This window comes from Abramis brama, assembly GCF_963993115.1.
Source record: "Abramis brama genome assembly, chromosome: 7".
NCBI classification, from domain to species: domain Eukaryota; kingdom Metazoa; phylum Chordata; class Actinopteri; order Cypriniformes; family Leuciscidae; genus Abramis; species Abramis brama.
In genome coordinates, this window is record NC_139969.1 from 25937093 (window position 1) to 25953773 (window position 16681).

A 16681-nucleotide genomic window follows, 5' to 3' on the forward strand; every position below is an offset into this window, starting at 1 on the left:
ACAATCTATCAGTCTGGATAATAGCTTTAAAGTTATAAGTTCTGTTCAATATACAGGGATTTCAGGGACACCATAGGAGACATATTGAGGGCACGGCAAAAATATTCAGAAACTAATTTACAAAAGGGTTGTTACTGATCTACAAAAGTACCTGTAATTGAAGTTTTTAGCCATAGATCATTGCATTATGATTTCTGTCTGAGATTCTAAGAATACAAATAATATGAAAGAAATAAAGGAACATGAATTATAACAGATGAAGATCACACACAGGTTGTTCTTGAAAAACTAAAACTGCCAATGACGAGTTAATTTTTACCATCTGTAAAATATTTTAAAATTGTTAGAATTGAATCACTATGGTTTGAATTATGCATATCACACATCAGTGATGTTCAGAGACTCTCCTTACAATTCGATTTTTTATTAACCGTTTTATTTACTTGCCAACCCCAATTTTAGCTTGCATTGGGTTCATCTTGGACCCTGACTAGAGATCTAATTAAAGTGTAAATCAATTTTCACCAGAAATTGGGGGGTCTGTCCTTTCAGCCAAACCAATGTAAACTTACAATAATGCTTTCAACAATTTTGTATCCTTCAGCTGAATTCATATTGTATCATCCTGACATGATTTTGTCCTCCGATATTGTGTGGGTGACGTAAGGGGGTATTTCGAGCCCTTCCCACCCATTGTCCTCTGCCTTTCCCTATTCCTTTCTTCTCCCATCCCTCGTTCTTACAGTCAGCTGCTCCTACACAGGCACATGCCCACGGTGCTAAAGATGGAGGGACGGGAATATTGGCAGGTCTGTTGTGTAGTGCCACAATCCCTCTCTCCCACTCCATCCTCCTGTTTCTCCCTCTCTCTCTGTTCTATAAACACACGGCACTCTGATCTGAGGAGCTCTGCCGCCAGCGGCACATTGAGATGAGCATCACGATTCCAGCAGACTCTCTCTTCGCTCGCATGAGCAGGTGCAGCTCATAGAGAGAAAGCAAAGCAGCCCATGCACAGATTGATCCATACCCTCCTCTTCCTCCTCTGCTCCGTCTGCCTCATTTCACACAACCTTTGCACCCCTTGGTCACTCATTCCAAACATCTACCCACCTGAAGCTGTTGCCCGACACGCGACGCCTAATCGCACCAAGTCATCATCTTCATCAGCTTGGCACCCGTCCATCCTGGACAGCTTGATATATTAGTCTGGCCCAATTAAACTCTCCCACCATTTCCAAACAGTGACATTTAACCTTAGCAACACAAGCTGTCACATTCAATGACCTGCTGCGACCAATCAAATGTCATGTTCGAAGTGCGACGCTCCTATCACAGGTGAGCTCCTGACCTCTCCTAGAAAATAGGAAAAGGGTTTAGGCGACAAGCTGTGAAAAACAAGGTTTACCCAACAGATGCTGCCTCATCACATCATGCTCAACCCCGTCAACACTTCAGAGCACACTTACTCGATACAATAAGCCTTTAAAGTGTTTCCCTTCAGTATCCTAGCAGTCAAACAGACCTGCGGCATTATGACCAGGAAGGGCTCTGCAGAAGTTACTGGGCAAACAGGGCACGTTTTTCTATTCTTTCACACAACTGGTACAAGAAGTCAGGTCTGACAGTGCTGCTTTCACATGCAAAATCCCCAGTTCAGTAACTGTTGTAAGACGTGAAGCTCTTGCTTTTTGTCCTAACTATTAACCCTTTGATGTGTACAAACACCAGTGTGATTAGAACATTGTGCATCATGTGATGAACTGTTAAATTCAAATCTGCTTTCCCGCTTTGACTGAAGATGCACTGAAAAAAATTTGGAGTAGGATTTATTTGAAAAAAGCTTGCTAAGTTTTTTCACTCAGAAAATGCTAGTAAATTTACAAAGTTTGCCAAGTAAACACCTAAACATATTTATCAGTAGCTTTAATTAGAAATCTTTAAGTTAAATTTACTTGGAATATGGAATTAAGTAAACTTTACTTAACCTAGTTAAGTGAAAGTAACAAAGAAAATAAGTAATTTTAACTTTGCTAGAAAAAGGTTGATTAATATCGATTTAGTTGAAATTTCCTTTGCATTACATTTCACTCAAACAATAATATTGAATTATACCAGTCATTTATAGTATGTGCTTTACTTAGATTATCTAAGTAATTTATACTACATCATGTCAGATGTTAAGCCTCATGTGAATGCAAAGACCTCAATACTTGATAGACAATACACAATGACGGTAACATTTGATGGATAATTTTTGTGTTTGAATGTGTCATTTTGAGCAGAAAATTTACTCGAAATGTCACAAAATGGCAAGTTACTAATCCTGACAACAAAAGCAATGATAAAACAGTGTAAATACAGCTGGAAAACAGTGAAAAATGAACCTCATTAATTATTCAAGGTCCAGTGCATGATGGGAACCCCAGTATCAGAAAAGTTGAGTAATTTTTACTTAATTTTATTGAGTTGATATTTACGCTTTCATTTCTACTCGCTTGAATTAAGTACTGATATGGAATTTACTTTGTTTTTTAAATTCTTGCCTGAACTAACTTTTTCATGTAAATTACATTGTTTTTTTTCAGTAGTATTTACTTCACCAAAAAATCATTTTTTACAGTGTGAGCCAGAGACACTGAGCGTTTCTCATATATCACGACTGTGTAGTGTTTTTCACACAATATTTATTTTAGATTTCAGACATTTAAATACACAGAAGTACTAGCATAACAACATTTATAGTTTGTAAAATACACACTAATGTCGATGGAAGTGGCAATAATCATTTCAACATAATTTGACGACATGTTTTTATGAGCACTGTGTTGATGACAAAAATTACGCCACAGATTGGCGTTGGTGAGCCAGAGTAGAACTAGTATACAGGAAGTATACTTTCGGCTTGATAATTAATGATATTTGTAAAATAAAAATAAAAAATTGCCTTTAAAAATATTTTTCAAACTTTAAAAAAATAAAATAAAATATGCTATATACTTGATGGTTACAGCACAATGCATAGGTCCTATTATGCTTTTTTACATTTTCTACTTTAATTAGTGTATAATGTTGCTGTTTGATCATGAAAAAGGTCTGCAATGTTACAAAGCACAAAGTCCACTCCAAAGGGACTTATTCTCTTTATCAGTAAGCACTAAATACATTTTAAATTTAAATAATTTCCGCCCAAGTCATACACAAAAAAGAGGGTGAGGCCTGGTTGAGATGTGTTAGTAGTGTGTTAAAACTCACGATTATAAGGGACCTGACATTTCCAAAACACGCTTGAAGTCGTTGACCAATCACAAAACAATGGTCCAGCCAACCAATCAGAGCACAATGCACTTTTCAGAAGAAGGGGCTTCATAGAGACCGGAACTAAATAGAGTGTTACTGACAGACTAGGAAGAGGGGTGCTGCAATAGTGTTAAATATATGAAAAATAAGGTGCTTTTTGAACATTCAAGCATGAAAACCTTTAGTAGACCCAAAAAGGTCATAATAGTGCCCTTTAATAACAATTTATTTTCTTGAAAATGGTATAAATGTGTTTTTAATACCACATGAAACCTACATGAATACAAAAAGTGAGTTTCTAAGAACTTGTAATGTATTTTAATTTGTCCTCTTTATCAAGTACACTCTTATATGTCATTGACCTGTAGGCCTACATTTATTGGCACACAGCTAGCAAGTATGCTAATCAAATAGATTCACAGGCACACAAGCTCAAGGAATAGTTCAGGTGGATATGAGTGGCCTGTGGCAAAGATCTCTCTGAAGGGTTTTGGAGTGTAAATGGAACCTTTTACCAGTTCTGCCTCAGAGCCTTTCGCCAGCCGTCTGAGAGCATCAAGTGCCCTGTCCTGTGTCGCTAAGGCAGGTGCGCCACTCCACTGCAGGCTGAGTGGGATGTAATAGCCACCACAATTAAATATTGCTGTATACTGTGAAATATTTGCTGTCCATTTTGATTGCTGCTTGTCAGACTGTGCAATACGACCCCAAGAGATCTTGTCCACGATGTCCACAGTAGACTGTGCGATCTTTTTTATGTCAACTGTACAATGTGCATCTTAGCTTAGACTTTGGTCATGATTGACAGGCATGACTGGGCGTTTTACAGTCCCTATCACATTCTGACATCCTTATTGACATGCAAAATTGAAATGGGCTGCTCAAGCCAAAGCAAGATCCTTTTTCTTTCAAGTGTCTGGAGTCTGTGGCTAGGCTAAATATGACATTCTTCAAAGCAGACACAAGATAATTTTGATAGAAGATAACTTGAAGGGAAACATACATTTGTGTTAACCCTTTCATGTAAACAAGTATTTTCAACCAAACATCTCTATTCTTCTCTCTGTCTCTTTAGGTATATAGTAGGGAATACCAGGTACACACACGCGCGCAGATAATGCCATTAATTGCTATGCTCCAATTGGTTCGTTACTAGATGGGTGTCATAAGGGAAGTCAAACCAGAGAAATGTGGCCCACATATTTTGACATTACCAGAACTCATCCAGAGAAGATTAATCGCAAAGGCCATCATGTCACATTAAAGGGATAGTTTTAGGGATAGGTGCGCTTTGATGGACTTCCAAAAAAATATACCCATTGACTCCCATTATAAAGCTTGGAAGAGCCAGGACATTTTTTAATATAACTCCGATTGTATTCATCTGAAAGAAGAATGTCATATACATATAGGATGGCTTGAGGGTTAGTAAATCATAGGTTAATTTTCATTTTTGGGTGAACTATCCCTTTAAGACTGCAGATTCTGCATTACAACTTATTTGTTTTCACGATCTTCAAAAAATCTTCAACATAGAAATCCTAGAAAGTGTCTTCAGCTTAGCTAAATGTACAATGAACATGGGAAACCAATAACAAGCACATAAAGAATTAAAAGCATGCATACACTGTAAAAATATGTATGATGGGAAAGCTGAATTTCCAGTCTTCAGTGTCAAATGATCCTTCAGAAATCATTCTAATGTCCTGATTTGGTGCTGCTCAAGAAGCATTTCTTATTATTATCAATGTGGAAAAAAGTCTGTCTGCATAATATATTTCAGGATTCTTTGGAAAATTCAAACAACAGCCTACCTGAAACAACAATCTTTGGCAAAATTACAAATAATGTACTGTCACTTTTGATCAGTTTAATGTGTCCTTGCTGAATAAAAGTATCAGTTTCATTCAAAAAAGACTAAACATCTTACTGACCCCAATTTTTTTGAAAGGTAGTGTATACACCACTCTAGTTTTATTTTGTAGTGAAAACAAAGCAGAAACTTCTCTCAAAATCATAAACAACATCTTACCTAAGCTCATGGCTTTAAAATATATTTTTGCCGACAATCTTGATAGGATGATATCAAGCCTTTTTTGTGCAAATTCCTTCCCCTATCAGGACATTTGATGTCACATCTTTACAAACAAGCTTATCAAGATAAGTTTTAGTTCCGCCACGTCAGACCTTCTTTAATTTATATAATGGAAAACAAAAAGTAAGGCAGAGGATGTATTGGATTAGTATTTAACAGAGCCAGAAGATTCACGAAACCAACCTCTGTCAGCAACCATAACTTTTCCTGTTTCCCCAAAACATCCCTTGCAAAAAAAAAAAAAAAAAAAAATTAAGGCATTGATCCCATTAGACTAATGACTCCACCCAACCTGGTGTGGAACGGTTTGACATTGAGCCAGAATGAACAATATTAAAGAAATGTGTAATATCTTTACTTGAGGTGTTCTATTAAATTATAGTGGTTCAGGGCCAAATGGTGTTTCAGATGCTTGGATGGCGAGCATGCGACTAAAAGCTGATGTGGGATTAAACTGCCTTCTTTAATCCATTTTGCAATCAAGTAGGTATGGCTGTCATTAGAGCTGTTGCCTTGCCTGCTTAAGGTTATTCATCGCTTCATTTGTAGAAAAAAAGTCATAAATGGGGTAGACAAATCATCTTGGGGAGTGATGAATAGCATATCTCTTCAGCATATCATTCATCTAAGAGCGTATGAACACTGCTGATCAATTTACATGCATGCATGACTAAATCGCAGACAGTACCACTGGCTATTAAAGACATCCCGGCCCTACATCTCTCTCTTGCCATGGTTTGTGGGTAAAGTGTGAGGTCATTACCATCTTCCTGCTTTAGTAAGTACACTGTGAAGATCCTCTAGCGGTGCTAAAAGCATAATCACATGTCTGTGACTGCGGGCACCATGCTGGTTATGTGTGGTGAGGCTGATGTCACACTGTAGGACTTGTGTCCTCAGCACATCTACACTCTTTGATCTCATCGGTGGCCGAAATCCTCCTCCCCTGGTTGAGGAAACTGGCAAGCTATCTTGAAACACACCCTGAAAGATCAAAACCATGGGTCACAACACCTTCACAACTCAATCTGAGGCAGAGTTTTAAGAGACAGTTCACACAAAAATTAAAATCATCCTTTACTTGTCTTATATCCTTATCATACCAACTCATTTCATTCCATGAAACACAAAAGGAGATGTTAGGCAGAATTATCAAGCTTAAACCCTTTGACGCTTACAATCACACCGGTGTGATTAGAATGTTCAGTGCATCATACAGACTATATAAATTGACAATGTGTTTTATTCATGTCAGATTCACATTTTGTAGGTATTAGGGAACTATAAAACTTACTCTATTCTTCTCCCACTTCACAGGCCACCTAAATTCATGTATTTCAGGAGACATCCTAACAAGCAATTTTGCTTTAAAAGACGTCTAATAGCCGTCCAAACACAGCCCTGACGTTTAGGCTAAAACCAGGCAAAATTTGGGTTGTCAGTGAAAACTGAATAGACGTCTAACAATAGCCCATGAGTAGACGCACAGACTATGCATAGCACATGTCAAAGAAGTGAAAAATGACATGCAACCAAATTCAAGGTTATTTTGGCTAGAAGTGGGTTACTCATAGCCGGACTATTTCGGGTCTATAGTTAACCTAGTCGGTGAAATGACAGCTATTGCTTGCTGGGATGGATGAATTGATGTGTTGTAAATCCGACAGATACGATTCTCTGAATTGCGGTGCAAACTAACATCGCATGGTTTTTTCTTCATGGAAGTTTTGCGTTTGGTGAGCTATTAAACTATTAAAACTCCATCAAATCAATATTTTGTGTACAGATTTTTAACTATGTCATCCAGTATCGTGGACTCGCTCTCTCGTTTCATTCAAATGCAACTGATGCCATTTTGCGACTATTGTTTTGTACATTGAATTATAAGATAGGTACAAACAGGTACGATTTTAAAAGTTTCATCTCAAATCAGTATCTCTTATCCCCATAATTATGTGGCGAAATGCTGTGTAATAAGTGGTCTGACTGTACCGTATCCCTTAAACGTCCGTCTAGTTTGAACTTGCCGCACTAGCAACTGCTCAGTGGAAGCTTAAAGACATAATAAAATATTTTGACTCAGATCAATATTTCGTGTCTAATTATTTACTTATGTGGCAAGTAGCCGTGTAATAAGCAAGATAATGTACATCCAGCCGGTTGTTATCTCAGAATAAAGCAGAGCAGCTGGATGTACATTATCCCTAATATAGCCTACTCCTTGTGGCTTTTGCATTATACTCCATGTGTTCTGAAGCCATATGATAGCGTATTTATATAGGAAATCATGATACATTTAAGACATTTATAATGTTACAAAAGTTTCAAATAAACGCTAATACAATTTTATTAAATTATTCATTAAAGAATCGCTTTTCACCAATTTAAATGCATCCTTGCAGAATAAAAGGATGCATTTAAAGTAAAATCTTACAGACTGCAAACTTTTGAATGTAAGTGTATAAACAAAACATATTTAACACATTTTTATGTGCCATTTTGTCATTTGGCAGTCACCAACCACTTTCTTTTTATCAAAAAAAAAACAACACCTCAGTTTGTGTTTCTCATAAGAAAAAAAATGGAATGACATGACGACGAGTAAATAATGACAAAATGCATTTGTCATTTTTGGGTGCACTATTCCTTTAACTGCCACTGCTCTTGTAGTCCTGACTAATGTCTTCTATGACTCAACCAGTTTCACCAGAACACTCAATCCCTATTTTACTCAACCAATCTTTCAGCAGTACTATCAATTTTCCATCCTCTCAGCCAAAGTAAACAGTCACTCTTATGATTTTAAATGGAAATAAGGTGCACCTGCTTTCTGCCACTGCTTGCCTCCAGACTGACACCTGTCTGTAATCTTTACTCAGCTCTTATTCAGTTCTCATCTCATATCAGCTCTGCTAGGGCTGCAGCATTTCAGCCAGAAATGCTGGACGGATTTTTGATGGATTGAATGCTGCCAATGATCAGACAGGGTGATAGCAGAGACTCTCCACCAGTACATGCAGAAGTGGCAGTGACACAGAGGAGTGATGTGTGCTAAAGCCAGGAGGAAAGTTTCCCCAGGCATGCTATTTTTTGCTGAGAGCTTGGGGGAAGCACATTTGACCCTGGCTCTCTTGAGGAAGCAGAAATGTGAGCTTTATGGTTCATTCCCTTCTTCTATCTAAACAATACAGCAAAATCTTTCAAAGGTACTGCCAGTGCAGATGAGAAGGTTTTGAGAGAAATAGATTTTTTGCGCTGAGGGGAAGAAAATCACAAATAGTGTGGGTATGTGCAATCGAGAGCTGCAAGATACAAAAGGCCACTAAAGAGCAGACTTACAGCACTTGTGATGCCTTTACCTGCAAGACCATTTCAAAAAGCCTTTTGAGGAGTTAATATCGCCAGTGCAATCATGAGTTTCAGTGCAAACATGAATCACAGAGCAAGATTTCTTAAAACTGACAGTATCTCTGCCACATTTGAGCATTTAGACAATAAAGAATAAAATACAGAGTGAGCTTGAAAAACACACATCACAGGCTAATCCTCCTTTGGCCAAGTGTCTGGCAATGCAGGAAAGCACATCGTGAGGACAGTCAATGATAAAGACATCAATCAGAACGAGGTCCAACCCCTGGTCAAAAAGGAAAGGTGTTGAGAGAGGCAATGAAACCGTGAGTCTCCAGCCACCATTTTGTATAGCGCTGTATTGATCCTCTCGCCGATAAGGAAAGCAGGGCCAGAAAAAAATGTCCCAGTTTCATTCATCACACACATAGACGCTGTGGAACACATCGTCTGGCCCTGCAGGGAGAAAGGCTGCTCAGAAATAGCCTGAACTCAAAAAGACAAGACACGAATGCATCACATGGAATCCGAGTGCGGCCACTTCACGCCTACCTTCATTATGCAAACACATTTGTCATAACAGTGCAAAAAAACTTACTCAGATAGATGGATGTTAGTTAGTGGGAGGGGTGAAGCAGGGGATTTTGGTGCAGAATGAGAAGACTGTACCCCATACCAACCGTTTGAACATGTCCTTCTACAGTTCTCCTCCTCTTCACATCTGCCTGAATATAGAGACATCCCTGTCAAGTGCTCCAGGGTACAGCTGTCAATCATCATGTGACAGAGATGGGGGGGAAACTGGTGCATGAGTCAATTAATATGCAGAGTGGATCTACATTTAGTCCACAAGTGCAAGAGCAGGAGTAGGAGGGGCACTGAGGGGATGAAGCGAAATGAAGGGAGGGCTTTGATGATGCCCTTAAACTTGAAATCTGTTAGAACTCAATGCAAATGATGCCATTAGTTGCTTCAAATGTTATTGTGAACTCCACAGCATTAGGCTACCACCTATATAGAGTTGACTTAATTAGCTGGAAACATACAAATGTCAAGCAACACACAAATTAAATATCAACCGTCTTTTACACTCCTGGCCTACAATTATTAGGCGATTACATTCTCTCCATTCAACTTAGCCTATGTATTATCCTCTACTTAAGCAATTCAAAGGGGAATTTCATTCATAACTTAAATAAATCCACAGTTTTACATTTACTCAAGCATACTTGTACGAACCTCTGAGGATAAAACAGCTCGTTTCGCGATAAAAAAAAACAATCACGTTGACCAGCAATACTCACCAGAGTTTGCTGGTACTGAAGCACGCGCTGTTGGGCTCGGTCTCGCGCCATAACGTATAGCGGGAATTTAAGTATTTAAAGGCGAAACGGTATTCCCAAACGCCACAAGATCACCTCCGCATCACTGGGACGCTATTCAACAAGCTGCATGAACCGAGTAACAGGTCTTTCTCCGCAGAAAACAGCCCAGCAGCTCATCCAGCTGTCGAATGAACTCTTCCATGTGCCCGTGCGCGCGCAGCAATAAATGCCATAACGCGCTGAAACCCCACTTTGTGTGGGAAGACAGGGGTTACTACACTCCATACCTGTTGACTCGACTGTCAAAAATCAATAGATGTATTTTCTCCCGCTGTGTGACTAATCGCTATTTTGCACTACCGTGAACTCAAGCACTTAATAGATTACGTATACCAGGCTATTTTATGGCTTTATGACTAAGTTTTAAACGAACCATGCAATCCTGTAAGGCAGAGAGAGAGGTAGCCTGTTTTCAGTTCATAGAAAGTTCATACTAAAATTTGTTATTTCAATTAAATTAAATAGCCTACTAAATGGTTTCAGTTGAAAAACTAGGATGCATCTGTTACCCTTTCTTTTGCCTATAAGGATAAATGAACTGATCTGTAATAACACAGAACATCCTCTCTTTAAAAACCAGTGGAGAGCCGGTGGGCAGTTCATTACACTGCTCATTAACATTACTTGTGCTTACAGTAAATACTAAATATAGATGCATAGGCTGCATTTCAAGCTCGGCCCACGGGCAGCTCAAAGTCTTCACGGGATGAAAGACAGAATTCCTTGGAGAGAGGGAAAGAAACCAATGGGTTGTTAAACAGATTTCCCTACAGAGATAGAAACTGGTAGGCTGCTTTTGGGCTCAGTAACAGGTCCACTGCCAGCTCAGGGAACAGCAGGAGCACAGGCTGGGATGAAATATGAATGCATCACTGTGAATTCTGACAGTTTTCTTGCAACACTGCAGTGTTTTTGTGTATGTGTTCAAGCTCTTTCGCTCTCTTCCATCCATGCATACATACATCGTACATAACACAACCCTGTCTCTGCTGATAGAAACAACATGTCTTTGTTTGCGCACCGGTCATCAAAAAGATGATTGCAAACACTGTCATAGCTGGCAGTCACTGCTTAACAGTTCTTCACAGATATAAGCTATTTCTTTTTAAAGGGACAGTTCACCCAAAAATTAAAATTCTGTAATAATTTACTCACCCTCATGTCCTTTTTAAGCCTGTATGATGTTCTCTCTTCTGTGGAACATAAAAGAAGATATTTTGAGAAAAAAAAGTTTTTTTTCTTTTTCATATCAATAAATGAAAGTCAATGTTGCTTGAACCACATCGTTCTTCTATATATACAGTGCTATGCATAAGTTTAGACACCCATGCTAAAGTTGACTAAAAACAGGAATAAAAAAATCATCTTTTGGAAATTGAACTTAATGCCTTAATTAAAAAAAATTAGGAAAAATCCAACTTTTAAGGACACCAATTTTCTTTGTGAATGAATAATGTATCGTAAATAAATAAATGTTCTTCCTTAAAATACAGGGTGCATAAGTCTGGACACCCCTATGTTAAATTCCCATAGAGGCAGGCAGATTTTTATTTTTAAAGGCCAGTACAAGCATTCCTTTGGAATTAAAATAGCCCCACATCATCACATAGCCTTCACCATACCTAGAGATTGGCATGGAGTACTTTCCATAAGATCATCTCTCAATGCAAATCAAACCAGCTATTAGGCTAACTGAAATAAAACCATGCCAATCTCTAGGTATGGTGAAGGCTATGTGATGATGTGGGGCTATTTTAATTCCAAAGGCCAAGGGAACTTTATCAGGATGCATAGTATCCTGGATCCATGAAGTAACTGGCCTTTAAAAATAAAAATCTGCCTGCCTCTATGGGAATTTAACATAGGGGTGTCCAGCCTTATGCACCCTGTATTTTAAGGAAGAACATTTATTTATTTACGATACATTATTCATTCACAAAGAAAATTGGTGTCCTTAAAGGTTGGATTTTTCCTAATTTTTTTTAATTAAGGCATTAAGTTCAATTTCCAAAAGATGATTTTTTATTCCTCTTTTTAGTCAACTTTAGCATGGGTGTCTAAACTTATGCATAGCACTGTATATACATTGTGTATGTGTTCCACAGAAGAAAGAAAGGTTTGGAAATCAATTTTTGGATGACCATAATATCTTTTTCAGATTAATAAGTAAATAAACATGAGATGTTATTTCTTTCTTTATACCTGTACATCAGACTGCATTGTGCAAACCAATTGGCTACACACATCATACAAAGATGATTTGGACAGGTGAGCATCCTCACCCACTGCACATTTCTTTGAATTGGGTGTTCCAACGCCCTCAGCGCTAACACACTGACCCAATTCGATGCATCTTCCACAAAACTTTCAGTAATTTTCCTTTAATGAATTGTGGAAGCTCAGAAGAGTTAAAAAAACATCTTCCTCATTGACTATTTGAATACGGGTCTGGGTGAGAAAATGAGACGTCGATCCGTAGTGGGGGTGTGAAACAAGGGTCAATGTTAGATTACATGCATGTACATTACCATCCCAGACAGGGAATAAGACCTGGTGCGCATTCAACTCAATAGCATGCGGCTGTCTTCTGCTCAATACTGGCCTGCAACAAAGTGGTTTTAACTCATTCAAAGTTCTATGAGTGTGAATACATTCAGCATGGAAATAAACAACCACACTGTGTTTGTTTTTTGTAATTTGAACAGAAAAAAAGACTGGAGAAATGCTATAAATTGATAGTACATTTAACTAATTAACTGTAACAAAACGATTTTAACAGCTCAAATAGGCTGGTATAATAACATTATAACATTTAATGACACACATTTAAGAATTGTGAAATATGGTCACCAAAATTCCATCATGTAGCCTAATGCTTTTAATATCGTCAAGAGTATTTTAATGGTAAAGTTCTACTAAACACAGCTGACATTTTTACCATACATTTGCAACATTTTTGAATCAAAATTGACTGATTGATGTATCAACTCTAAATGATGCCAAATCAAACAAGTTAAGAAGATAAAGTTTCTCTCCAAGTTATGTGATTTTGCCCACTTCTAAACTGTGAAGTGAATTTGTCCTTTAAGATGAATGCAGAGGTGAAGGTATTGATTTCTGTTTTGAATTATGTGGATGCAATATCAATTACATTTTTTCCATTGCTCTTCAGATTCCTCCAATAAGAAAGGACCTTGAAGGGACATTGGATCTAGAAGCATAAACGACTGAATCCACAGGGTTTCTTGAAAGAGATATTAGGACATCATCTTACATTGAGCCTATTTGTCCTCGTTAGAGGATCTAGACAAGAAAATCAGACGTAGGCTATGTTCAACTCCCTGCACGAATAACACTGTGCCCTTGAGCCCCACAAGATAACCAAGTCGATTAAATGCCCTTCGGAATAAGAATGACACGCAAAAGCTTTAAACGGATTGTTTGTGTGACTTCTGACGCGCTTTAACAGCAGCAATATTGGACACCTTAACAGGTTGCTATTTCGTCTGTGGCGGCTACTTACATTTTTCCGCGCCGGCTTTTAGTCTTGAGTAAGAGCTCCTCTCGAACGCAACAGTCCAAACGTCACCTACGCCGCTCCATTAATGACGCAAAAATGTTAAGAAATCCCCACACAATTAGAGCAACGCAATCAATATCCAGTAATGACGTCAGTGATGTTCGCTACCGATTGCTCGATTGATGATCGAGATACTTTCTGTATAATTGTTGTCCACACCGGTGAATTGGCAGTGCCCTGTTGCTGATGCCTCTCGCTCGTCTTTGAATTCGCCTCAGACTGGAAGATAAACTTCAAAAAAAAAAAAAAAAAAAAAGGCGAGCGCTTTCCTTAACACATACTTGACGGTGTTAATGCATCACTTAAACGGTTCGGATTAGTGTGCACTGCACGCGCTGAAAGGTAAAGGAGTAATTAAGCCGGCAGAGCCTGGGGCGCGTGCACTGGCCAGGAATTGATTCTGTGATGCAATGCGGGTTCCGTCACTGGTTTAGTTATAGCGGGTTTGACTCCACTTCTGTTCCTATTTCCCGTCATTAATGGCATTTGATGGCGCATCTTCATATTGTGCTGATTGACAGAATGTTACGTTTTTGAGTAAATACTTTTGATCATTCACTAACTTTTATCTATCTATCTATCTATCTATCTATCTATCTATCTATCTATCTATCTATCTATCTATCTATCTATCTATCTATCTATCTATCTATCTATCTATCTATCTATCTGTCTGTCTGTCTGTCTGTCTGTTGATCTACCTAGGCTATCTGTCTGTCTGTCTGTCTGTCTGTCTGTCTGTCTATCTATCTATCTATCTATCTATCTATCTGTCTGTCTGTCTGTCTGTCTGTCTGTCTGTCTGTCTGTCTGTCTATCTATCTATCTATCTATCTATCTATCTATCTATCTATCTATCTATCTATCTATCTATCTATCTATCTATCTATCTATCTATCTATCTGTCTGTCCTTCTGTCTGTCTTGTCTGTCTGTCTATCTATCTATCAGACATTTTCCACATATAGGCCTATGTGTGGTGTTGTAATTATTACCGATACTGTTCAGAGCTTGTCGTGATCACAGCGACTCCAGGGCTTTTAGCCCTATCCTGATTTTTCACAGCTGTGACTTGTGGGCTGCTGCAGGGTGACTGAGCGTAAGACTGTTTCGACACTGAGAAAGAGAGAGAGTGGTGAGATCCTTTAATTTCAGTGTGTGCTAATAATGTTCAGAACAAACACTCTCCCATAGCCTATTTAAACATAACTATCTCCATTCTGGCTAAGCGTTCTCATTTGCAGCGAAGAGTGAATGATCTCCTCATGTTTACAACAGTTCGCCAAATCCAAAGACAACAGGTGTGTTGCTAGGAAGATATACCTGCTTTATTTCAGCACTATGCATGCATTTGAACATCAGGCAAACAGGTGATGTGCTAAGACTGAAAAATGTGAATTGAAATTACAGCTGAAGCTTGTCTTAAGTGGTATGTGTGTGTGTGTGTGTGTATGTGTTTAATCTGGCAAAGAGATAGGCTATGTTGGAGGCTTGGAGCTGAATAAAACAAATATTTATGATAACTCGCAAAGGGACAGAGACACCAGCAGGCTGGTCGTGAAAGTAGGCCGTCTGAGCACACTCATTCAGCTCTGCTGATTCATACACACCTGCTTTCTTTTAGCCCTGGACAATTAAAAATACAGAGATCCTTTAACATATTTGTATCATTATAGGCTGTTACCATCCAAAAAGGGAGACTGACTACATCTCAATATTTTATGTACAGTTTTTCTCAATCGCTTTGGGGCACATTTTTCGAAACGGTCTTAACATTCTTAACATTCATTCAACTGTAAGTGTAAATGTCTCAGCTGTTTGCTGGAACATTAGAACTCTTGCATGTCTGCAACATGTAGTTACCTGGTACTCACCCAAAACATTTAATCCATGCTTCAAAACCTAGTTATTGTGTCAATAAAATGTATTTTTAGCATGGAAATATTTGCTATATAAATTTCATGTTTTTTCTATACTTTTTTGTTGACACCAACTGATTTCTATACTATACAAGAATGTCCGTTTTGTCTGTGTATCACACTGAGCATTTTAAATACAGATTCAGACAGCAGGTACAAATTTACTGGGAAAAGTCAATACTGTAGTACGCAAAAAAAATTCTCAGTTGCTTTTTTTATTTTTACACACTCTATGTCTATCACATAGCCTATCTTCCTATTGCTCTTTCATGACAAGAATTTTCAGTTTTCACATTTCTACAAAAATAAATGTTGGCTATATAAATACAAATGTATTTATATTGCACTGATAGATGCTGCTGTTCCTCCCATGTTCAAAAATTGTAGTGATTGTGCTGTCAGCAAACTCCATGTATTGGTTGATTGATTGTGATTCCTATTCATTACAATGGCAGGCCATTTGCCAATTTAGCAAACATTACAAACATTCCATGTCATAAATATCTATGGAATATAACTTGTCTGACATATTTTGATCACTGAAAGGATTGTTTTGCATGTGAAGGCTCACACGATGAAAGAATGTTTAGAAGTTGTGAAGAGTTTGACAATTTCAGATTGAGAATCAACTCATCAGTTTTGATATGCCATGTGTATTTATTATTGTGCAAACTGTAGACAATTGTAATTACTCTTTTGAACACGTGCCAAAACACATGCAATTTGCTCAAATCAATAAGAAATTTTAATTTGATGTGAACAAGAAACTAATTGTTTATTGTTTTGAGAAAAAAAAAAGTTGAATTTGAGAATTGAGGAAAAACTGTAATTGATTACATAAAATACCCTTGATTAGTCTATATAATTTTTTTATATTTTTATTGTATTACCTGATATCAGTAAGCACATTCAATGTGGTATATCAATATGGGTTGTGACTTTGTCTTTAATTTTACTTACAAAAAGGCAAAATTATACTTAATTGTCAGTTTTGTAGGTTGAATTTTTTAATGTATGGCCGGCGTATATGGCTTATGTTCATACAGGAAGTAGAC

At 37.9% G+C, this 16681-nt stretch overlaps 1 protein-coding gene across 1 annotated transcript in view; it reads right to left on the reverse strand.

The window, feature by feature from the left end:
• clcn2a (chloride channel, voltage-sensitive 2a) overlaps positions 1-10263 on the reverse strand; it is a 42818-nt gene extending 32555 nt beyond the window's left edge. The window contains exon 1 of the mRNA XM_084120811.1: positions 10048-10263. Within this exon, the coding sequence (XP_083976937.1) occupies positions 10048-10098 (51 nt within the window). The 5' untranslated portion in view covers positions 10099-10263. The remainder of the gene's footprint in view (positions 1-10047) is intronic.
• Between the last annotated feature and the right edge of the window lie 6418 nt (positions 10264-16681).